General features: G+C 42.3%; 2 protein-coding genes across 5 annotated transcripts in view; one reads left to right on the top strand and one right to left on the bottom strand.

Annotated features, from left to right (window-relative positions):
• Positions 1–25,845, bottom strand: part of LOC147031019 (uncharacterized) — a 97,594-nt gene that overhangs the window by 31,593 nt on the left and 40,156 nt on the right. For 3 of the 4 annotated variants that reach the window (XM_085875684.1, XM_085875687.1, XM_085875686.1), the window contains exons 4-6: positions 10,202–10,253; positions 9,711–10,058; positions 6,645–6,833 (exon numbers count right to left, since the gene is read on the bottom strand). In XM_085875684.1, the coding sequence (XP_085731810.1) occupies positions 6,645–6,833; positions 9,711–10,058; positions 10,202–10,253 (589 nt within the window). The remainder of the gene's footprint in view (positions 1–6,644; positions 6,834–9,710; positions 10,059–10,201; positions 10,254–25,845) is intronic. The other variant, XM_085875688.1, reaches the window with a different exon arrangement.
• The window catches only part of LOC147031020 (uncharacterized), a 73,874-nt gene that overhangs the window by 47,340 nt on the left and 689 nt on the right, over positions 1–25,845 (top strand). The window contains exon 3 of the mRNA XM_085875702.1: positions 14,238–14,363. Coding sequence (XP_085731828.1) covers positions 14,238–14,363 — 126 coding nt within the window. The remainder of the gene's footprint in view (positions 1–14,237; positions 14,364–25,845) is intronic.

Genomic DNA, 25,845 nt, shown 5'->3' with positions numbered 1-25,845 from the left:
ATAGATGGTTTGTGAATGTGAGTTGGAAAAATGGCAGCATGTTTGCTGTTTTGGTGAGAGAGAAGTGGACAGATGGAGAAATGTCAGAGATTTAAAATGTCGATGGAAATAGCAAATGAGATGGATGTTTTGAGTATACGTACAACTGGGATTTCTGTATATTTTAGCAATGTGTTTTGGGAAATAACAAGGAAAGGGATTAAAATATTGATATGACATATAATGCAAGTTAAATGCTTCCATAAGAATCTTTGTTAGTCTTGTAGAACTACATGTGCTCATGACGTTTATTGATTGGTGTTTACTTGATGCTTTGTTTGTTTCGGAGTGTTGAAAGCAGTCTTTGAAGCAATGTACGATTTCATCTAAATGAACTTTGGAATGAAATTCCACACAAAGATTGGACGATGGGAGAAGCCAGATTTGGGTGATTGAGCATTCAACACATGATTATCCCTCCCCTTCCTGAGGAGATAAGGTGGAGCAATGTGGGAAAAGAAAGAAAAAACCCACTGAGGAGAAGGTTGAGCAAAGTCTTAACGTCGGCGTTGTGTGGTGCCTGCGTGGAGGAATGTTCTCAGCCACACTCTCGATTGCCGCTGTGCAAATACATCGTGAACTTGCTGTGGTCACTTCAATGTACGACAGGCCTGGAGTTCCACACTGCGCTCCTTCAACCCAGTGTCGGGCCCAAACTTGTACTTGCCCACATCTACCTTCTCCTCAGCTCAAGGAGTGCTTCGATTGTGTTTCCCGTTGGGTGCCACTCTATCCACACCCTGACCTGTTTATCTTCTGACTTCGGGTAGCATGTTTCCAATGTGTGACACATGCTGATGAACAGGCCATAAATTAAATGGAAACACACTCATTTTCTGATATGAGCACTCGCTGCCATTGTTGATTGAACTTGAATAATGGAAATCTTTTCTCCTTCAGGAATGGGACATGGTAATCATGTGTAAGAAAAATTATTCAAATTTTCCTTAAAAAAAAAAAAAAAACGGGGGAGTGTGGGGGAAAAATTTATATTAATGTATTTTAAATTGTAACAAATGGAGTTTCAGAAATGTAACTTTTATGCTGCAAATTGAATTGGCTGTCATTTCTGGCCAAAAGACTTTTGCCCTAAATGATAAGAAATGTGTTGTTCTGGAGCAGAGTGACCAAGCTGATAAATGAACCTTTGCTTAGAAAATGTACGAAGTGACTTTTTGTCTAAAGGACACGTCTACAGTCTGGGTGAATATCCCCCAACCTCTCTCTCATGGAAGTATAAAATGTTTTGAAAGACACATTTTCTTAGTACGATCACGTGAGGAAGTATAGTTTCTCAGTGGCTCGTACTCCTTGGAACTGACCAAGTACCAAGTTAGAATAAAACTCTCTGATGTAATGTAGAAGTGAATTGAATCGGGTTGGTCTAAATATTAACTAAAATAAGAATAAATGAAATAGAACCAAATAATATTGCAATCAAATGGGGATTCTTAAGTTCATTGTACAAAGGTGAGAAGTGTATGGTGGATAATTAGGAAATAAATTGTTTCACAAGGAAGGACTTGTGTGGACATCAGTTGGCGCACCCTCTGGACATAGGGTTTTTGTAGGGTTTTATAATCAAATCGGACAAACGTTAAACTCTGTCTGAAGTCAAATAGGATTCCACAATTGACCAGTTAGAATCCTTCAGGAGGACAACGATCACAACAAGGTGGGTTAAAAAAATCCACATCAACTGTTTGCAGGGTATAACCAGGCCGCTCCCGCAACAAAGTACAGAACTGTCAATTAAAGGCACACACAAAGCTGAGATAATGATAAGATCTTGCAATTTTTCTTACTTTGTTAAAAATAACTGGTTTAAAATAATTTTCAAGAAATTCATTTCCACTACGTTTTCGATTTTAGACCTTCGTTCACAAGAATCTTCTTCTTCTTCTTCTTCTTCTTCTTCTTCTTCTTCTTCTTCTTCTTCTTCTTTTTCCTTTTTCCTTTTTCCTTTTTCCTTTTTCCTTTTTCCTTTTTCCTTTTTCCTTTTTCTTTTTTTCTTTTTCCTTTTTTCTTTTTTCTTTTTTCTTTTTTCTTTTTTCTTTTTTCTTTTTTCTTTTTTCTTTTTCTTCCTCCGTACAACATATCTTTTAGGTTTTTTTTTTTTGGTGGTTGCCGTTTTTTGCCAGGCAAAAGTATCTCAAATGTGATGCCAGGGCTTTTGAAAATATCTTATAATCCAGACATAACAGGGGGGTAGGACACCAATTTTCAATACACAACATGTCTCCCTTTTTGGGGATGAGGGTAAGAAGAGCTTGACGGAAACTCTGAGGTCGCTCTCCAAGCTGGCAGCTTGCGTTCAAAGTGTTAATGAGTTCTAGACCCAATAAGTGCCAAAACTTCTTGTAAAATTCGGTTGTAAGTCCATCCAATCCAGGTGCTTTCCCAATGGCAAGGCCGTGCAGGGCAGTGCCAAGTTCATCCAAAGTAATGGGTCTTTCCAGTTGGGAACGCCCATCTGCACACAACACTGGCAGGCCGACGGAGATAGAGGCGACACTAACAGGATTTATTTGTTCCATTGAATATATTTTCAAAAAGTATTCCTTCACGAAAAGTTTGATTTCTGATTGTGTAAAGGTAATGGATGAATCTGCTAATCGCAGCTGAGAAAGCAGTTTACTGGGAAGACGTTTCTCCAAGGAAAAGAAATACTTGGTTGGTATGTCTGCCTTATTCAGGTGTCGCACCCTCATCCAAACTAAGGCACCACGTGCATTCCTCTCGGTTATTTCCTTTAATAAGGACTGTTTCTATTATTTTGTCCGATGACCCGTTGGAGTTGTAAAATCTCGAACCGTAATATTTTTTTTAAACTTCATGGTCAGCTTTTGTTGAGAAAAACTGATACTGTTGACAGAACCCTTTAGTTTGGGTTTTTACTAAATTCCACCATATCAACGGGTTAACGGAACAGCTTAACTTCTGTTCTAGGAGAGCCGTCCAGAAGGATTCAAAGGCCTGAATGAAGTTGAGGTTTTCTAGTAAACTGTTATTGAATTTCCAATGAGAGCTCCCTGGACATGGTTTAAAGAGTTGAATAAAGACTCGAGCTTGGGAATGGTCAGAGAAACCAGAAGGCACGATATCGGATTTATAAACTCCATGTAATAAATGAAAATTTACATAGATGCGATCAAGCCTTGCAAGCGAGATGTGGTTGTTTAAACAACGACACCATGTATAAGACCGATCAGAAGGGTGCTGCATGTGCCAAATATCATGAAGATTATATTTCGCAATGATGTTTGCAAAAAGTTTTGCGGTACATGGTTGGGGTTCCGGTCCATTCCGGTCAAATGAAGCATTTACAGTACAGTTAAAATCACCACCAATAATTAGACAAGTCTGCAAATCCAGTGTTTGCAGGAATTTTCTCAGTTCGGCGAAAAAGGAGATCCGCTCATCATTTTTGGTCGGAGCGTACACATTGAGAATTGTGAACTTGACCTGATCGATAGAGAAGGTCACAGAGGCAAGGTGTCCATCAATAATACTCATAAATTTAAGGCAGGACGGATGGAAATGTTTCCCCAAGACAAACATGATGCCTGCCTTCGACGTGGAGTTGTTACTGAAGAGACATTCCTTGTCCATAAATAGTCGCCACTGAGCCTGAACAGATCGGACAGCATGGGTCTCTTGTAACAAAGCTATGTCAAGACCGTTGACCTCTACCAACTGTTTAATTTGGATCTTGCGGAGCGGACTCCCACCACCATTAACATTTATTGTTCCAATCTTGAAACTGGCCATGAGGAAAATAATAGCTTCTCAGAATAAGATCAGAAGTGGGATAGTTGATTAAAATCCCTTTTCGCCTTGACAATCAGTTTTTTTAAGCGGTGACAGTGTGTCTGGTGGAAACCGAATAAGTCAGGCTTATGTACGATAGCCTGAGCACACTCAAGGAAGGACGGTAGATCTGGAAAGTATTCCATCAGGTTTATATTGCGTTTCCTGTATGTATTTTATAAGAAGAGTCTTATTTGTTCAGAGGATGTAGGACCTTGACGGGCCAGCTTCTACACCGTTTCCACCTGACTGTTCCTGTTTGCTTCCTCCAGGTCAGATTCGTCAGAGTCGGTTTTAGTTTCTGAGTGGCACAAGCTTGTACTGTCCTGCATATCGATACTGTCATCAGTATTGATACACGGATCTGTACTGGTCACGAGGTCTATGTGCTCTTCCATTGTGGGAACATCTCCTGGTGAAATTACGGAAATAATCGGGGGATTTGATGAAACAGATACGCCATCAGCGGATGTCGAGATCTCGTTTCCCTCGACGTCCAATGGCATGGAGGTAGATAATACTTTGGGGGGTCTCTCGGAAAAACATCCATTTTAACATTTCCTGCGTTTCCAGCTTCACCACGTGATGAACTGGGAGCAGTAACAGGGTTAACCTTTGTTTCACTATTTCCTGCTGACAAGGATTCAGGGTTAACATTTACCAAAGTGACAGCAGGTTCATCACTCGTGGTCTGTGTATCACCGTCAATGGACTTTCCAAGAGGAGAGTTTTTAACGAGTGAAACAGTTTTGTTTACTTCGATAACAGGTAAAGTGGTCTCTGTAAGGGAGACGTCTATGTCCCTCACCCGGAAGTAGGTTAAACTTGTTGGCCGTAGGTACCGGGTCCGTTCCAGGTAAACATTGCAGAGTGACATCAGTCACAACTGCAGGAACATTACCGACAGATTCCTCGTTTGTAAATGCTGCCTTCTTCTGGGTTAAATGACCATCAGGTAAAGTCTTTCTCTTCCTTGATGAAACAATGGTGAAACCATCCCAAACATCTGTTTTGCTGTTTGAACTATCGGGTTGGGAGGACTGAGCGTTATTACCGGACGCGGGATTTGCTTCCTTCACAATCGAGGAAGAAGAAGAAGACGTATCATTGTTGACGAGGTTTGTTTCATCGTTCGACGAGGTCGCCTTTGGGCAAGATCGTTTCAAGTGTCCGAAATTACCACATTCAAAACATTTCAAGGTTGCAGTGGTTACCCATACTTGGTAATCATGATTATCAATGTTGAGTTTTAAAACAATGTTCAAGGTTCTTTCAGCGTTAGAGGGAGGAAGTACCACATAAACTTGTCTCCGAAAAGTCATCACATGCTTCGTCCGATCGTCCTGGCTACGTAAAGGTAACATGGTGATCTGAGCACAGAACCATAACGAGATAGTTCAGAGATCGGCGTCTGATTCTACAGGAAAGGAGCGTTTCAGATAATGAACTTCACGGCCGGAGTGTCCACAGGGGAGACGAGCACGAAATGTCCGTCGTCTGTTGATAGTCCGGTCGATACGATGTTGTGAACCAGTTCTGTCTCAGACACGAAGATTATCACACGTTTGTTCATTCGTGAGGCTGCACGAACTTTGTCAGTACCGATTATGTTTCCTGTAGCGATAACGAGATCCTCGACGCTGACGTCGTCGGGTGGGACGCAGACGACGACATGTTTCCGTGTTAATGCTTCAAATGCCGAATAACGGGAATACGAAGTCATATTTAGGAGGGGGGAGGAGGGGTGTTTGCTATCGTGCAGTAATTAAATACGAGCCGAGACAGGTTTCCAAAAGAGATAAACACAGCTCCAGTGAAGAAAAAAAACGATCAGTTGAAGGGCCGGGATGGGCCGCCAACTAAAAGCTATCCACAAAGAAGCTGTGTCTCTTTCTCTCTCTATCTCTGGGAAAAAGTATGCGAGGAAAAAAGAGGGGGAAAGGGGAGGGAAGAGGAGGGAATGGGTAGAGATGAACGGAAGGGAAAACCGTGAAATAACAAGGACAGATGGGTGGGGTGGGGTAGGTTGATGATAGCACGAGGGAAGGCTGAAGCACAAGGTCTAACATAGAGGGGAGGGTGGGGGCACAAATAATGATGCATAGAAGGAAACAAAGGAAAAGAGGTAAAAAAAAAAAACGATGCGAAGAAACAGGGCAGATCACAGCTGACCAAGACCACACAACTGCCATGACACCACTCGACTCACCAACAGCCAGCAGGGGGCGAGAGAGACAGACAGACAGACAGACAGAGAAAGAGAGAGAGAGAGACCGAGCGAGCTGATCGGATGATTGGGAGGTACACACACTCGCCTCTAAGCCGTCTCGCTTGGGTTTGAATCCCGACGCAGCTATAAACTGTCACTGGTATTTCATAGGCAGGGAGATACATCAATGTGTGTGTCGTCCCTTGGACGGATGTTAAACTGGGCGTCCCATCTGCCGGCATTAGTTGGTGGATGTTAAAGATCCCACAGTGTCCTTTGAGAAGAGTAAGTGAGCATTTGCCAGCACCCTGAACAAATTCCTCTGCACAAATCACAAATTCCTTCCCGAACCTTCAGACATTTAAACATCACCCATCTTGGTATAAAACTGGTTCTGCAGCTCAAGTGTTCCTTCGTTTGTGCTTCGTGGTGAAGTCATAAAGAGTATCACGTTAAAATATCCAATTTAACATCGCATAATTTTCTACTATATGAAGTACAATTTACTTAAATGTTTACATTTACTTAATGTAATTATTTATTTTATTATATTTTTTTCATGCTGTAAACGTGTGCACACACTTACCTTTGTGACGTCTTCTGAAACAGAACACAAAGGCAAAGGTGACAATCAGTAATAATCCAAGAACAGAAAGAATCGCAGCTGGGATGATTATCTTTTGTTGTTGTGTTCGGCCATTCGTCGGTTCTGTTTGGCCTCTTCGCGTGGTTGTAGTGGAGGTTTGTATGGATGTAATAACAGATGTGGATGACTCTGCAGTAAAAAAAAGTGTACAAGTAAGAATACGAAAAAAGTGTACAAGTTTGTGAGTATCAGGAAAGAAAAACTTTCAAAACTATCAACTACACTGGAGTATTACCTGTATACAAAGGTTAAGCTACAAGTACTTGAGAAAACAACAAAGAAAGACAACAACAACACAAAGGGTGGTTTTTCAGCTAATCTATATCGTACAAGTGTGAACACATTGTGTTAAACAAATGTGAATTTTCTCTTAATGTACATCAAGGATCATGGGAGAGCGACATGATATTATAAAATCACGGCCCGCCAGCCCTGGTCAGTTCCGACTTCATTGATATTGGATATATTAATTAACCTTCATTGTTTTTATCCCGGCCCTAATGAACTTCATACTCATTAAGACTCATTATCTTTCTTCCTGGACAAAACTTCAGTAAGAAAAAAAAAAAAACGTTGCGATAAGGTGTAGACATTGCTCCATAGAAGCATTATACCATACTAGAAGCAAAAACTACGAATACTCTTGGAGTTTTAGGACTTTGAAGATTAATTGGTCCTAATGAACTTCATGCTCATTAAGACTCATTTTCTTTCCTCCTGGACAAAAAATTTGAAAAATCGCTCAGGCAAGCTGTAGTCATTGCCCCATAGTACCATTATACCAAACCAGGAGCAAAAACTATGAATAGTCTACGAGTTTTAGGACTTTGAAGATTAATTGATTAGACTAATTAACGAAGTCAATTGGCGCCAAATCTGAAATTTTATTGCGGGAGGATCTGCGGCATCTCCCCAAGTATCATCCCTCCGAGTTTCAAGTCATTCTGACCACAGGTTGCAGAATAATGATCGAAATATTGATTGTGGACAGACTGACGGACTGACGGATTGACTGACTGACTGACTGACATGGACCGTCACTTTATAAGTCACTTCCTTCGGAACTGACTGAAAAAGGTAACAAACTCACTGGTGGGAAAAATGGGGACACGGTTTGAAACAATATAGTGGGGAAAATTGAACAGAGAAGAGGAGGAAACACCCCAACCTGCAAGTAAGAGTTCGGCGGGTTATTGGAGAGAGAAAAGATTGTGAGTAGGGATGGGGGATCACATGAAATGGTGGCGCACAATTTGTTTGAAGCCCTGGAGGGAATGTTAGGATTGACTTTGGGTTTGGAGGAGGTGTGGAGGACTTGTAAAAGAAAGGGAAAGGGAGGGACAGAGGGTGTGCTTTGACCAAATAAAACTTGTGCTTTGACGTCATTGCAGGAGATGCTCATACTATTGAGAGCTTTCGATTATGCAGAACCAAAGAGATAGATAGAGAATGTTGTGGCCTCAGCCCAGAGGAGATGGCAGTACTCCATTTAGCTATGAACTCCTTTATCATCCCAGAAGAGGTCAAGGCTGATGGTAAAACCTAGAAGTTCAAGCAACTGAATCTCTTCCAGTGGTTGACCATGGAGATACATAGGAGGGTTAGCTTGATGATCCTTTCATAGCAATCAGGTGAGACATATCTTCCAGGATGGAAACACCTTCCATTTGTCAGACCAGTATCGAATCAATTCCAGATCGAAAGAGAATAGCTGCTGTCTACCTGCTCTGGGGATGGAGTATGATACACAATGTTGAGTCTTCTACAAAAGAGAAGAGGAGGTTTTCAGAGCATTTGATTGGTTTTCATGGACATGAAGAGTTGCGTGGAGTAGCATAGAGTAGAATCAAAGGTTCCATTGATATCACAGCATTGACTGCACAAGTGGGGAGATTCAGAAATCCAGGCATGACGGTTCCCTTTTAGGCAGAAGGATTAGCCAGCAGAGTAAGATGATAGACCTTATTGAGTGCCTAATACTGTATATCCCAACATGGTGTCACCGGATACACCTCAACTGACCTTCGGTGATGAAATTCTGAATCGAGTTCTATGGGAAAATAAAAAATATACTTCAATTCACATCCGGAGATCCATGACTCCGAGTGCGGCCAAAAACATGTCACAAAGTGAAGTTTATTCCAGCTTTGAACTTCGATGAGATCGACCTTTGTTCCCTGGATTATTTCACCAAGTTGACCTTCAGGAACCAAGCCTGGTGTTGGCTTAGTGGTTAGGGTGGCTGGCTTAGGATCTTATGGTCCTGAGAAGTTGAGCTCCATTGGCTGCTGAATTAACACCAGGTGGGGTTGAATCAGCCTGTCATCCTTTTGAGGTCAGTGAAATGAGTACCAGTGTACTGGAACAGGGGCACAGCATCAATTTATATCCAATAAATGATAGGTACCCTGCAGCCAAGCTGCCATACACAGGAACAGAGATCCTTCAGGAACCATCTTCACTCAAATTAAATAAGTTTAATGGCATGTTCTACAATTCAAACAACAACACTTAATCCAGGTCGATTCAGAGAAATAAAGTTCCACACTGTGATGATTATTTATGTTTTTTATTTTAATTTTTTATGGACAAGTTCAGTTTTGCACAAATTTCCAGAATTCTGAAAGAAAATGTTTGGGTTTTTTTTTAAATAATAAAAAACGAAAAAAAAATTACTATTTCAGTGATGCAACATTAAGATGACGTCACTAAAGCCTCATTGTATTGTTTAATTGTAAAAAGCCATAACTTAACCTTTGCTAGTTGTTGTAATAGCACGAATAACCACAACTAAAGGTCCTGAATTTCACTCTCAGGACAAATGGACCACAAGTGGTGTACACAAACCAAATGAGAATGAGTTACGACGAGAACATCCTCCCCTTATAACATGGAGAAATGAGGATCAAAATGAAGTCACCACTCTGCAAGAATACAATAACATATATAAATAAAACTATCTTTAGAACTTGTTAAATGAACAAAGTCAAATAGAAAAGCACCCACCAGGTGTGAATGAGAGCACAGAGAGGACCTGCTCCCTCCACATTACATCCTCTCCAGGACCAATCAAACACCAGTATCTCTCAAGATCATCCCTCGTTACACCAGAGGGAGGCAGCAAGCAGTGGGAGCTTTCAGGACAGGAATCCTGTCCAGGTTCCAGCATTCCATGGTTTCTCTGTTTACTTTTCCCCAGACACGAGGCAAGGATGTCTGTCTGAGTTCCGGCCACTGCGATCACCCGGTTATGACCTTCAGTACTTCGAAACATCCACAGCAATGAGAACTTGTTACTGGGGGGATTTTGTATCTCACATGAGAGGAGAGGAGTTCCCATGAGAGGAATGGGAACTACAATGAGAAACAAGGAAATTACAATCTTTATTTCCACCAATAACATCTCTCCACATCACCTTTTGTTTATTCTACATTTCTCTTCCAAAGTGCTTTGAAAAACGGCATCAAATCCCCGAATGAGAATCGACAAAACCCACCTTGTGGTTTCTTCGGTTCTCTCTCGTACGAAGAGTCACATGACCTGGGATTCTGAAATGAAATAATAAAGAGGGATTAACAATACCCAGGTGTGGTGATATGATGGTAAATTTCCATGTGCTCTTGTGTTCCTCAATACTGTGATTACTTATCTTACACAACCACACTAAACTAGTTCACAGTAAGTCTGTTCAAGGAACCTGAAGTACAGGAAATGATTAATAATGTACACCTTCACATATATACCTGTGGTGTACTTTTACATCATGAACTTTACTCCATTTACTTGTCCAACCAATAGGAGTAATGTAGCTGTGGTTGTTTTTTTTTTATAATCTAGTTTCTACCAATCATTTTGCCCAACACAACTACAGGTCTTGAGGACCTCTCCCTCGTGGGACGAGGTGAGGAAGAAAGGGCTTTTCCTTCAGGCAGCTTGCCATTTTAAACCCTCATCATTCTCCTTACCTGGCGGCTTGCTATTTTACACCATGGTCGTTCTCCTTACCTGGGAGCTTGCCATTTTACACCCTCATCATTCTCCTTACCTGGCGGCTTGCTATTTTACACCATGGTCGTTCTCATTACCTGGGAGCTTGCCATTTTAAACCCTTATCATTCTCCTTACCTGGCGGCTTGCTATTTTACACCATGGTCGTTCTCCTTACCTGGGAGCTTGCCATTTTAAACCCTCATCATTCTCCTTACCTGGCGGCTTGCTATTTTACACCATGGTCGTTCTCCTTACCTGCGAGCTTGCCATTTTACACCCTCATCATTCTCCTTACCTGGGAGCTCGATATTTTACACCCTCATCATTCTCCTTACCTGGCGGCTTGCTATTTTACACCATGGTCGTTCTCCTTACCTGGGAGCTTGCCATTTTAAACCCTCATCATTCTCCTTACCTGGCGGCTTGCTATTTTACACCATGGTCGTTCTCCTTACCTGGGAGCTTGCCATTTTAAACCCTCATCATTCTCCTTACCTGGCGGCTTGCTATTTTACACCATGGTCGTTCTCCTTACCTGGGAGCTTGCCATTTTACACCCTCATCATTCTCCTTACCTGGCGGCTTGCTATTTTACACCATGGTCGTTCTCCTTACCTGGGAGCTTGCCATTTTAAACCCTTATCATTCTCCTTACCTGGCGGCTTGCTATTTTACACCATGGTTGTTCTCCTTACCTGCGAGCTTGCCATTTTACACCCTCATCATTCTCCTTACCTGGGAGCTCGATATTTTACACCCTCGTCATTCTCCTTGCCTGGGAGCTTGCCAGTTTACAGCGTCGTGGAAATGATTCACGGACTTGAGTTTCACTGGAGTTAAACTGAAGTACGTAGGAGTACACTGGAGATCAGTGGAGTCCACTGGAGTTTTGCTGAAGTTTACTGGAGTTTTTTTTGAAGTTCACTGGAGTTAAACCACATTTCCAGCACTATCTTCAGTGACGCATTTCCTTTCTTGACGAACGGAGTCTTCATACCACGCGCCTCATTCCAACTCACTATATTGGTGTGTTTTCACTCTTCTTAACCGCAGGACTTCTATCATCGTACCCCTTTTGGGGAGTAGCCTGGTGTCGTTATTCTTGCAATTTATTGAACTCGTGGCTGTATTCACACGCACCAAGCTTAACAGCTTATGGAACACCCCTCAGACTGGAGGAAGTCATCAACCTTCAGCAGTGAGTTGAAGTCAATAACTCCGATTTTTACATCCGCCACCGAAGATGAAGGAGGTTATGTTTTCACTCCTCTCTGTATGTCTGTTCCTTACAAAATCGAAGATTTTTCAAGTACACTGGAAGGTCGATTTTTGTTATTCTATCTGTTTGTCTGTTGTTTATTACCCTGACGTTTGACTCTGTCAATTGACTCTGTCAACATGTGATGTTTGACTCTGTCAACTCTGTCAACTGTCAATTCGAAATTAAATCCTTCCTCTTCTCCAATGGCTTGATTTCCAATCATCAATTTGGTTTCAGACCAGGTCACTCTACCCTGGATATGCTGCTTCTGCTCTCCCAACAATGGATGGAGGTCCTCAATGCCAGACAGGAAATCCGAGCCGTATCCCTGGACATATCATGTGCTTCTCACATGGTCTGGCACCGTGCCCTACTCACCAAACTCTCTTCCTATGGTATCCAAGTCCATCTCCACTCATGGCTCGCAGACTTCCTCTCCTGTCGCAATCAACGTGTGGCCCTAAATGGAGTTCTTTCATCCCCTCTTCCTGTCCAGGCTGAAGTTCCTCAAGGCAGCATTCTGGGCCCTGTTCTTTTTCTGGTTTTCATCAATGATCTCTCCGACTCTCTGGAAAATCCTCCATATCTCTTTGCTGATGACTCCACCATCTGCCGTACCATCTGTCATCCCTCAAACCGGCAAGCAGCAGCTTCTTCGCTCACTGCAGATCTGGATAAAATCACAAACTGGTCCAACACGTGGAACATGTCTTTCAATCCAGACAAATCTCACACTCTCACTATGTCTCTCTGAAAGGACAGTTTAGAAAACCCCCCCATCTACTTTCACAACAATCCTCTGGAAGAAGTCTTTTCTTTCAAGCATCTGGATCTCACTATCTGCCATGACCTTTCTGGGAAAGCCACATTTCCAACCTTGCCTCCAAAGCCAGTCGCCGACTGGGAATCCTCCGTCGTGCAATGTCCTTCCTCGGCCCTCCTGAGCTCCTGACCACTTACAAAGCTTTCGTCCACAGCCTGATGGAGTACTGCTCTCCCCTCTGGGCTGGTGCTCCTGCCTCCCACCTTTCTCGGCTTCACACTGTGGAAACCAAGGCATTTCGGATCATTGGCATCTCCCATAATGAAGCTGAGTCTTTGGGCCTCTCACTCTCTCATCGCAGGTTGGTCGGTGGTCTTTCTGTCTTCTACCATCTCCTCTCCAGCCTGCGCCCCCCCCCTGCTCTCTCTGCGATTTGTCCCCACTACATTTCCACAGGGCGCTCAAGGTCCGCCAACAACCCGCTTCTGGTAAAACTACCAAAATCACGAATCACTGCTCACCTTCACTCTTTCATTCCTCTTTTTCCCCGCCTTTGGAATAAACTCCCTCCCCTCTGTTCAATCCCATTCTTCCCTCCAGGCCTTCAAAACAGCTGTTCACCACCACCTCTTATCATCCCCCATCCAAATCCTCGACCTTTTCTTCCCCCAATAATCCACCCAAGCCCACCTCCTTCAAATTCCCTGCTTTCCTTCCTGAAAGTCCCTGTAATGTCCATCTTGTATTGTCCCGATTTTCCCCGCCCCATCCCTCTCCCTTCCACAGATCTCCTCATGTGTCTGTTCCCCACTGTTTTGTCCTCCCCACTCCCCCCCCCATTGTATCATGCCCCCCCTTGCTGTGCGTTCTGTGTTAGCTCTCACACGAGCCTCAACAAGGTATACAAAAAAAAAGGATAAAAAGGGCTTTTCAAATTGTTTTCTCCTCTTCATCCTCCTCTCATTTACGTCATTGCTGTGACTGCTCATCATATTGGTCGTCAGACCGTCCACGAGATCAGTAACCAATCACAGCTTGAGCGCTTCAGAGCTCCTCTCAATCATAGAGTTAGGCCACGCCCAGGCACGTGGTCAGTCCGTCTTCACCGTCTAAACAGTCACGAACAAAGGACGTCTTCGTTAAGATCGGGATAAATTTGTGTTTCTGTCATCTTTAACTGCAATGTCACCTTACATTGTGTAGTCAAGCTGACAGGAAGTTGTATCTACATTCATTTTATTGAAGAAATCGACGTCATGACGTACAAGGGGTGGGGGGTCGTGCAAAGTCGCCATCTTGTTATGTTTGGTAATCAGCTATGTGAGGATGATCAACATCATATCGTAATCGACTTGTATTTGACTCCTGATCATCCATGGTATTCATTCTTGTTATTTTTGTTATATTGTCTGGTAATTGGCTGCCCAAGTATCAACATCATTTGGTAATCGGCTTTCATTCAACGTCGGGGTCATTCATGGTATTCAGCTTGTTTGTTTGTCTGTCTCTCGCCTACAGGTCACAATTTTAAACCGATCTTCACGAAACTTCACCACATGGTAGAGTTTGTCATACGGAAGAAGCCTATTGTTCTTGAGGTGACCAGGTCAAAAGGTCATCATAGGCCAAAGGTGAGCAGCAAAGGTGAGATTTCTAAAATCCTCAATTTTCATCCGATTGACTTGAAATTTGAAGAGGATTTATATCTCAGGTCACTCAATTCAACGAGCCAATTATTTTTCAGATCAACATTTCTCAAAAACTTGTGGACAGATTCGAATGAAATTTGGTAGGCAAGTTGGGTGTGTGACAAGGACGAACTGACTTACTTTTGGTGAAAATCCGAATCTAGATAAGAGAGCTATTTAATTTTTAAAGTGATTCTTCACCATTGAGAGATCGGGCCAAAAACGAATATATCGCATGAATTTTCAAAAATGTATTGGGCTCAATATGTTCTCATGGATCAGGCATTGCATGGCGGAGGTATGCACTCTCCCGATTGCCCTTCCAGTCGATATATTCATTCACACATACCACCTGCCAGCAAGTTACATCATGACCTCTGCCACCGATGGTGGACAGAGATTATGTTTTCACCCCTGTCTGTCTGTCTGTGAGCAAGATATCTCAAAATGTTATGGATGGGTTCGGATGAAGCTTGTTGGAAATTGTGTGCTTGGCAAAAGCTCTTGCGAACTCAAATTATGGCCGAAACTTTGAACTTTTGTTTGCAACAATTTCGACCAAAAAATTATGGGTAGGGGAATTTCATTTGGGACATATATATATATATATATATATATATATATATATATATATATATATATATATATATATATATATATATATATATATATATATAAATATAATGTTAAGGCTCGTATAAGAGCTAACATTTGGGATTTACATGGGATCACCTTTCAAGAAAACATACATGTTAGGCATCAATAGAAAGTTTTTGGCCCAAGCTGCAATCCGGTAGTAAAATTAGATTGATGACATTATTGATGACGTCACTCGAGGTCAAAAGGCCACCGATTTTGAAGGGACCTGAAAAATCAATGTATCTCGTCAATAGATTGCCCAATTTCAGACAAACCAATAAACTTGGAATATCAAAGATAACATTTATGTAGAAGGAATATATACAAAGTTTTTAATATCAAGAAAGTTTATAAATGGTACATAGTTGATATATATATATATATATATATATATATATATATATATATATATATATATATATATATATATATATATATATATATATATATATATATATATATAAACCCCTTTCAACCGAAAGGGAAAATTTCGAAAAATTACCAAAATTGGGGAATTCCTCGAAGCACAGATAGCCTTCATTTCTTGATGGATTGATGTCATATCTGTCACCAATGATGTGAATTACATCACAACCTGTTGGTTTCATGCTCAGAATCTTGTGAAGGTTCTTTTTGCTGTGGTTGATCAAAATCAGTGCATCGCATACCATGAAAATTTTGAATAGATGACATCATATCAACTACAATGGCTGTCTTTTCTTTGGAAGGAGGAAGTTGATCCAGCTACTCCCAGTGATAATCCATTGTATTTTCAAAGCCATAACATAATCTGCTTTCTTGCCTTTTCTCATCCTGTATCCAGACGGGTGCCCTTCATCTGGGTTAAACAGTGAACTTGGGTAGTTTGCCTATTCATATGAAAAAGCTTCCATTTTCTGAGTCATTTAGGCTTTGAGCAAAGCATAGACTTCTTATCACAGCACTTTCTTGTATTTGTCGTTGTTTGGTCTTCTGTACGGGTGTTGTTTGTTTTCCCCCTTTTTATTGAATGTTTTTAGGTGCATATGTTCCACTTTGTGGCTGTTTTCATCTTGTGCTATGGTAAGAGCTTTCAGTCCCCTCTCTTTTGCTTACACTAACTCGTTGGATGAAGCAAATTGACCTGTTGTGATGTTTGTTAGGTCTGCCCTATTATGTCTGAAGAGATTGGTCATCTTCTCTGTGACTAGATGTTTCATTTTGGTTTCATTTCATCCGTGCACCAGCAAGCCATTTGCAAATGAGCATCCCAGTCTCAACCAGCCTTACCAGACCCAATCAAATTTCGATGGAAAGTATAAAATGGCCACCTAATTGCAAACAGAATGACTGAGCCCCCAAAACCCAAATTAGTCAACATTTCCTAAAAATGCCAAACAAGTAGATGCAAAAGGCGTTGCCCTTGCGGAGTGGCAATGGTAAATGGCTTTTTGTTTGATTAAAAATAGATAAACGAGATAGTCTTGACTTCCTTGCTATCCAGTGCCTTGAATTACAAATCCAGGTAGTGCATGCATGAATTGCCACCTTCTGAAGACTGTGTAGAAATGCCTCTTTGGGGTTAACATAATGAGTATGTTGCTTTTGATGAATATCTTGCTGTCAAAAACGTTGTTCATGAGTATTATTCGGTCATGTGAGAATGTTTTTAGATGTCATTGTGATCACTTGTTCAACTTTGATTGCTTTTCTTGTAAACAGGTTTCCGTAGAAGTGGAAGATGTGTGAAATAATAATATAAGAAATAATGGGTGACGTAATAACATGGTTTTGGTTTTTTAAAATTAATTAAACCGGAAGTGTGTCATGAGTGTTGACCAGAAATGGATCTTCAATATAAATAGAGGGCCTGTGTTTGCTGATGGATTCCTGTACATTCTGTACTGGTAAGTTAAGAAGTGGAAAGTTATTTCTGCTATGAAAGTATGGTTTGTGTGTTGTGGTTTTTTAAAATGTTGGTTTGTGGTGTGGGTGTTTTCTGTTGATGTGTGTATGTATGTGAGCGTGTTTTTTTATGTTGATGTGCATGGTTTATTTCTGTCCCCCATCTCTCTTTCGTTCTTTTTCTTTGTCTATGGAGGGGTGAATCTTGAAAATAGTTTTTGTGAGGCTCACTTGGCTGCGGCTGGAAGGGTTTGAGGGTAGAGGGACAGCAGCCGAAACCCAAATCCTATCCAGGTTCCTCCTGATGACTCCATCTTTGTCGATTTGGGTTCCTCCTGATACTCCAGTGCTGTATTTGGTCAGTTATTCGATGTAATTTCGATAGCAATCTTTCAGTTATCTTATTGAAGAGGTACCGAGATCTTCACTTCCCTTTAAGATCGATGACCTTTTTAGCTCTGGTGATGTCATCGATGATGTAATCAAAATAAATGTATTAGAAAATTATAGCTCGGTGTTAATATCTGATTTAAAATTGTTACTGAATACATTATGAAGCTGGATAAAGTTAGACTCTATGCTGTTAAACCATAAAATGAGAAGAAATGAAGGCAATCTGTGTTTCAAGGAATTTCCCAATTTTGGTAATTTTTCCAAATTTTCCCTTTCAGTTGAAAGGGGTTTATATAACAACTATGTTCCTTTTGTAAACATTCTTGATATTAAAAACTTTGTCGATATTTCTTCGATATAAATAGTATCTTTGATATTCCAAGTTTATTAGTTTGTATGAAGTTGGGCAATCTATTGATGAGATACAATGATTTTCATGTTCCTTCCAAATTAGTGACCTTATTACATCATCTATACTAATAAGCATGTGTGTATGTATGTGTGTGTGGCCTCTAAAACTCCAAAACCATGAAACCTAGCAGCCTGCAACTTTGCATGCATACCAAAGGAACTCCAAGGAAGTGAATGACTGAAAATCGGTATTTGGGTTCATTAAAACACCCCTTTTTGAAGATAATTAACGGTCTTATTTAATTATATCATTTATCAGGTGCATCCTCAGTCACTGCTCTCGCTGGGGTCTTAAAGCATATCCTAGGTAACCTCGCTTGGGGCTGAAGCCACCATGTTTTTTGGCCTGCTCAACCATGCCTTGACTTGGAGCAGGCTGCAATGATTTCTTGATGCCAAAGTTTTTTTTCATTTTCCTTACTCATATTATCGAATGCCTGTTCATCATGGCTAGAAATGGTTGTATACATCGCTTTTGTAAGGGCAATAGTTTTCAACTTAGGAGCTTTGAGTAATTTCATGCATTATATGATACGATTTTCCCACGATCTTCTCTCACAGACGAAGTAAAGGATATCATCAAAATATTATTCCGGTTTTGAGGATCGGATATCGTCCGGACGAAATAAGTGTCGAAATCTGTTGTGAAATCTGATAATTTAAAGAAATAACAAGTCTTATAACGAAGCTGATACACCTATTTACTTTCAGCAAGCAAAGCTATGTTCCCTCCCTCTCCATATACATATACATATATATATATATATATATATATATATATATATATATATATATATATAAGAAAATGTGAAATTTCCAAAGCATTAAACTTATCTTTTTCTTCTGTATTGAGAATTATATTGAGCGAACAGAAGATTTAGGAATGTCCTAAAATTAACCAGCTTCATTGAGCTATATGATTTAATGCATTCACTGCTTGACCTCACGCCCTGTCCCTCAAAGGCACTGCTTTTCCATTGCTTCTGCCAGATCTGTGTCAATATTTTCAGAAGTTTCACGTTGTGCTGTACAGGGAATCAAAGCAAATCTGGTGAAAAGTTGTCTCTGGACATGTCTGGGCAGTGTTTGTCTCTGGGTGGTATTTATAGTATGATCGGTAGAAGATGAATTTGAGACGTTATTTTGTTTCCATCTTCGCTGTTATTGTATGCAGAATCATTTTGATGAGACAATATGTATCATAATTAATGCTCCACCGCACGTCTGCCTTCTCTTGCTCTCACCTCTTGCTACCTTCTCTTCACTCACCCCTCCTCACTCTCCCTCCCTCCTCTCTTTCCCCCTCCACCTTCGAACTCACCCCACTCTCTCTCTCTCTCTCCCTCATCCCTCTCTCCCTCCCCACTCTTCGTCCCTCCTCTCATGACGTCATCAATAAGGTAATCAAACTAATTTTACTACCAAATTGTAGGTTGGGCCAAGACCTTTATATTGATGCCTAACTTGTATGTTTTCTTGAAAGCTGATCCAATGTAAATCCCAAATGTATTTCCCCAACCTCTAATTTTTTAGCCAAAACTGCCGCATGCAAAACTTCAAAGTTTGGGCCATAATTTGACTTTGCAAGAGCTTTTGCCGAGTACACAACAAAGAATATATGAGGAATGGGTATGTCTACCAAAAATATATTCAAACAAAGTATAGATAGCATCCATCCCCACCTCCTCAGGATTTTAGGGCCTTGGCTCCCTGACTATATCCATGCAGGAACAACTAACTTGGTCACTTTCTTCCCACCCAGCCAGTCTACACTGGATCCACGACAAATCCCACCACTGAATGTATTTCAGTCAAAAAATCGTTGCAAAGACAGACAGATATGAAATTGATTATTTTCGTATGATATCAATGCAGAGACTGCATTTCATCATGTGAATGGAACCTCTACTTACACTATTGAATGTAACGATCTCTTCACAAACGCTCTCCCTTAAGACTGTTTTTAATCCATAGGACCCTTTTTACACCCCCATTGCATCTTTCAGGGTCACCTTCACTACTTTCCAATGGCAGGAAAGGAAAAGGTCACATATATTGAGTATTAGGTATTCAATAATTGAGTGAAGATATCAACAGCACATTTTCATGATTTTCCAATTTTTTTTTAAATGGGGACATTTTTGACCCCATGTAACTTTACACCTGCTCGGAATAAAATGACCATTTCTTAAAAAAAAAAAAAAACTGCCCAGAGATGTGTAGTTGGGATACAATTTATGTTTTGGGGCATTTCTGTTGTATATTATATAATTTGGGGGGGTCACATGACCTTTGACCCCTGGCTAACTAATTTAGCAGGAGTCCTAAATATTTTCTTTCCATAACAAAGCCAATGTCATAAGCTTCAAAATAGGGTATCATTTGCCAGTGTAACTAATAAAATAGTGAAAAGATTGGGAATATTTTGAAGAACGCATCTTTTATTTCGTTATTGTTTGAAATCACGCATTTCAGGGAAAAGGGTTAACCTCTGCCGTTTTTGGAAAAATCTGAGCCAGCATCCATCCTGGTCAAATGTAGGACCCCGTGCCATAATAAACGGCCTCGTGCCCCCCGTCCAGATCCGGCCTATCAGTGGTGTGACATATTGCTATGTTGCATCTGCGCATACGCGGATGGGGCCTGTTGTTCGGTGGTCGGATTAAAGGTGGTCGGATCCAACGCAGATTGCTGACAAAAACAACGTTGGATTTCGACAAGGCCCTGAATATAGCTTCGTCAATGGAATTGGTGGAAAATAACACATTGGATATCCGCGAACATACCGGAGTCATGTGGGATGAAGGAGCAGTAAACATGATGACGAGTTTGGATAGCCACCAGCCCCCCCCACCCCCCGCGCTTTATCTTTTCTAGAGGGGTCTGCAGTAAAATGTGATCGCTGTGGATGGACGGCTCATAATCAAGCTCGCGGGTGTTCACCTTGAAATATGGACTGCTATATATGTGGCTAAAAGGGTCACTTTGCAAGAGTCTGTCGTTGAAACCCAAAACCCAAAGCATCCCTCGGAGCAAGAACAGCTCTCCACAGGGAATGAGCAAAATGTCTCAATACAAGACATATCAGTTCGAGGAGGAAAATGAAGAGGACACGTCACAAGTCTTTTTCATAAATGGAGCAACCAAGTGAAATCCAAACCACTGGTTGTGAGGTTGGAGGTACAAGGCAGCGAAGTCCAGACGCAAATGGATAACCATGAATGGGATACAGGCGACGGATGAGGTCAGGGCAATCACCGCACACCTACACTATAGAATGTAAATAACTGAAGTCCTTCTTTGGGCTACTGAACTACAATGGCAAGTTTTTGCCGGATTTAGTATCTGCACTTGAGCCTTTACATTGCCTACTATAGAAGGAGGTGCGGTGGCAATGGAAGAAGGATCAACAAGGAGCATTCCAAAAAGGAAAACGCTTGCTGAAAGCCCACACACGTCCTGACTCGTTACGATGATCGCAAGAAACCAGTGGTGTCATGTGACGCCAGTCCATATGGTGTTGGAGCGGTGCTGGCGCACATAATGCTAGATGACACAGACGGACCGATTGGCTATGCTTCGCCCACGTTGAATAAGGCAGAGCACAGATACTCGCAGTTTGATAAGGAAGACCTCACAGTAATTTTTGGAGTTAAGAAATTCCATATTTATCTGTATGGCTGTGCCTTTCAAATAAATACAGACCACAAGCCCTTGCTGGGGTTATTTAATGAAAAAGTGGGCTATTCCAACAATGGCATCACCTTGAGTTCAGCATTGGTCATTAAGCCTTGCAGCCTACAATTATCATATCGTATGCAAACCTGGCTTGGCCAATGCCGACGCGCTGAGCCGTCTTCCACATAGGAGGTCCATCTAAAAAGTAACGGGGCTGAGCCTGCTGTGTGCTCCACTTACACAACTTGAATGAATGGGTTGCATTACAGTCTTTTGCAACATTCCAGCAATATATATATATATGATTGGTGATGGTTGACTGCGCTCATTGTGTGATTTTTTACAGGTCATGCTTTACACATTGTCTAGTCTGAGTAGTCGTGCTATGAGTCGTGAGCAGAGAGCCAATCTGAAGTTTCTTGCCAAGCTTGGCAAAACACCTTCCGAATCCTTCGCAATGCTGCAGCAAGTCGACGGGGAAGAAACGATGTCACACACACACGTGCATTTGAATGGCACAAGAGGTTCAAAGAGGGACGGGAGGAGGTTGAAGACGATCCACGGTCTGGAAGACCTTCAAGGAGCAGAACGGTGGACAACATCGAGCGAGAGAAGCAGATGGTGCGTGCAGATCGTCGACGCACAGTGCGGATGATTGCTGAGGAACTTTCCATCAACAAGGACACTGTCTGGAGCATCATCACTGAAAATCTCAAAATGTGCAAGGTGTGCGCAAAGATGGTCTCCAAGCTGTTGTCCGAGGACCAGAAACAGTAAAAACTCTTGAGATCTCATGAGATCAGTCTGGGACAAGAGGAGGGATCTGTGGGAGAACAACTCCTGGGTGCTCCACCATGCCAATGCCCCTGCTCACAGTGCTCTGAGCATCCGACAGTTTCTGGTGGAGATGAACATGCAAACTCTGGAGCAACCCCCATATTCGCCAGACTTGGCCCGTTGTGAATTTTTCCTACTCCCCAAGCTCAAGGAGACCTGATTTCCTGATGTGGAGGCCATCAAAAGGGCCGTGATGACGGAGCTCCATAGTATTCCAGAAGAAGCCTTCCGGGGGTGTATCGAAGCATGGAAGAAGGGGATGGACAAGTGTGTGAGACTGGAGGGAAATTATTTTGAAGGGGACAAGCTGTGATTTCAATATATTTTTTGGAATAAAATTTCTGTGAAGTCAGTCCCGTTACTTTTTAGACGGACCTCGTACATTGACTGGGCTGGATGCTCCAATTCCGGGAGAAGTGATTCTCTTGATGGACACGATGGAGAGTTCACTGATCACCCCTACACATGTATGGCTAATGACAGGCAGGGACCCTGTGCTTTCAAGCCTTCGTGAGTACATCATCGGGCGTTGGCGAGGCACATTGCCACAGGAAGAGTTCAAACCATTTGCTAGTCATAAATAGGAACTGAGTGTTCATGTAGGTTGTATGCTATGCGGAGCAGGGTGGTGCAACCACCCCAATGCCAACGTCAGATGGTTGACCTGTTGCACGAGGGCCATCCAAGTATTGTAAGGATTAAGGCTTTGGCACGAAGGTCCCCAAGCTGTTGTCTTTTGAAGAGGGGTCTGCAGTAAAATGGCCACATTAAATAAATAAAATGTGGTGGCCACAAAAGGATATTGACTTTGAGCAAAGAGTTAAAGGATGTCATGAATGTCAGGCATATCAGAAAACTTCCTTCCAAAGTACCACTGCATCCTTGGGAGTACCCTAGTCAACCATGGTCGCACATACATGTAGACTATCCGAGTCCAGTCGAAGGGAAGATGCCATTCATTCTGGTCGATGCATACTCAATGTGGATTGAAATGTATGTCACTTTGAAAATGACGAGTGAAGTCATGATTGACAAACTGCGAAAAGCGTTTGCTGCACACGGCATACCTCAAACTCTTGTAGCGGACAATGGGCCATGGCCGCGTTTCACGAGCGAATAATTTGCAAAGTTCGTGAACATGAACGGAGTTCGACACATCAGGAGTTCTCCATACCATCCAGCGACAAACAGGTGAGCGGAACGTGCGGTGCAAACTGCAAAATTGGCACTGCGTAAAATGAGTGGTCCCTTGCACACTTGCGTGTCGTGATTTCTCTTGAATTATCGCACAGTCCACAACGACACAAATATCGACAAACATGCTCATGAACAGGAAACTCCATACATGTATAAACATGGTTGTACTCAACATCAACACCACGGTTGAGCAAAAACAGCTGTCGCAAAAATTAGCTCATGATTCGCAGACAATTCAGGAGTTTGAAACTGGACAATACGTTTCAGGTCAAAATTACAGCTCGAGTGACAAGTGACCTGGTTTACAATGCCAAGCGAACGGGTCCTGTTTCATACACTGTGGAAGTGTCAACTGGAGGCATGCAGCAGATGTGGAAGCGACATGCCGACCACATCAAACACCGAGCTTTGACGTTGTCATCGAAAGTCATCAGCAATGTTGATTTTTCAACGTAACCTGTTCTAAGTGTTCAGCATGGTGGAGGGATGTGCTCCACCGAATGCCGTTCAAGATACTGAGTGTATCTGTCCCTTCATTCCCACGTGACCCAATACTTCCATCATTCTCACCTGATACTTGCATGGAATATGCAGAAACCTGATACGAGTTACTGATAGACTCATAGTTCCTGTTTAGACTTTGGATGTTCTGTTGATGACCTATTGATTCATGTAACCTGTGGTGCTGCATCGTGGAGCACGTGTTCCTCAAATTCCCCTGAATGGTGAATTGACTGTCTTGTGTGAAATTACTCGGAGGTGAAAGATTTCATGTTATCGATCTGTGTGAACATCAATCACTAACATCATGATAATTAATCGAATTGATAATCCGGTTTATGATTGTTTTGATCCACAAACCCAGCACAGAGCTCCTGATGATGGGATCCCAGGTTGAAATCACATTTGTACCGTTTTAATCACCCTCTTGGTTCCTGATGTCCTTGTACATCTATGTGGTTGTACATTACCGTCTATTACTGTCCGAGTCCTGCACGGACGAGATAAAAGTGAAGTATATTTAATATTTCACATCGAGCAGTGCAGATTTTCGGGTTGTGCACAAACGTCCGGATGATGATGTCACAGAGACGTGGTCACGCGGGTTGATTCGGTGAAGACAAACGACAAGAATAAGAATGAGCCACTCATTTCCGAAGTTTGTGTGTGAAGAGATATTATCTGTGCTCCCACACCAGGACCATCAGGTGTAGAGTATTGGATCTCTCAAATCTGTTTTGTTGATCATCCTCGAGAACATGTAAATTATCAAAAACGATAGATACAGCAGGATACCGTCCTTTATCACTCCTTCTCTTTCCAAGATCTCGATATCCCAGGGGATGGTGAGATCACGTGGGTTTGTCCCCATTCAGAACCATCATCAGTCATGGAGGGCATCACCGGTGAGGTTACAAAACGGTTAAAAAACGACGATGAGGAATCTCTGGAGACAGTTCTGTGAGGAATGGCCGCGGGTTTGGAATTTTGCTGAGAAAATGTATTTATGGATTCAATGTCTCACAAGAAGCACCTGCACATCCATTACCGCATTAACCCCCAAACCCTTCCTCACATGCAACAACTCCATTACCGCATTAACCCCCACACCACCTCCCCACATGCAACTCCATTACAGCATTAACCGCCACCCCACCTCCTCACATGCAACAACTCCATTACTGCATTGACCCCCACCCCACCTCCCCACATGCAACAACTCCATTACAGCATTAACCGCCACCTCACGCCCTCACAAGCAACAACTCCATAACCGCATTAACCACCCCTCACATGCAACAACTTCATTACAGCATTAACCCCCACCCTACCTCCTCACATGCAACAACTCCATTGCAGCATTAACCCCCAATCCACCTCCTCACATGCAACAACACCATTACCGCATTAACCCCCCCCACCCCCTCACATGCAACAACTCCATTACTGCATTGACCCCCACCCCACCTCCTCACATGCAACAACTCCATTACCGCATTAACCCCCCACCCCTTCACAAGCATCAAGTCCATTACCGCATTAATCCCCCCACCCCTCACAAGCAACAACTCCATTACCGCATTACCCCCCACCCCCTCACAAGCAACAACTCCATTACCGCATTACCCCCCCCCCCACGCCCTCACAAGCAACAACTCCATTGCAGCATTAACCCCCAATCCACCTCCTCACATGCAACAACTCCATTACCGCATTAACCCCCCCCACCCCTCACATGCAACAACTCCATTGCAGAATTAACCCCTACCCCACCTCCTCACATGCAACAACTCCATTACTGCATTAACCCCCACCTCACCTCCTCACATGCAACAACTCCATTACTGCATTAACCCCCCAACCCCCTCACATGCAACAACTCCATTGCAGCATTAACC

The sequence above is a fragment of the Eptatretus burgeri genome, chromosome 3, assembly GCF_056783735.1.
Source record: "Eptatretus burgeri isolate ZD-2024b chromosome 3, Ebu_testis_v1, whole genome shotgun sequence".
Classification (NCBI taxonomy): Eukaryota; Metazoa; Chordata; class Myxini; order Myxiniformes; family Myxinidae; genus Eptatretus; species Eptatretus burgeri.
This window is presented reverse-complemented; position numbering and strand designations above follow the sequence as displayed.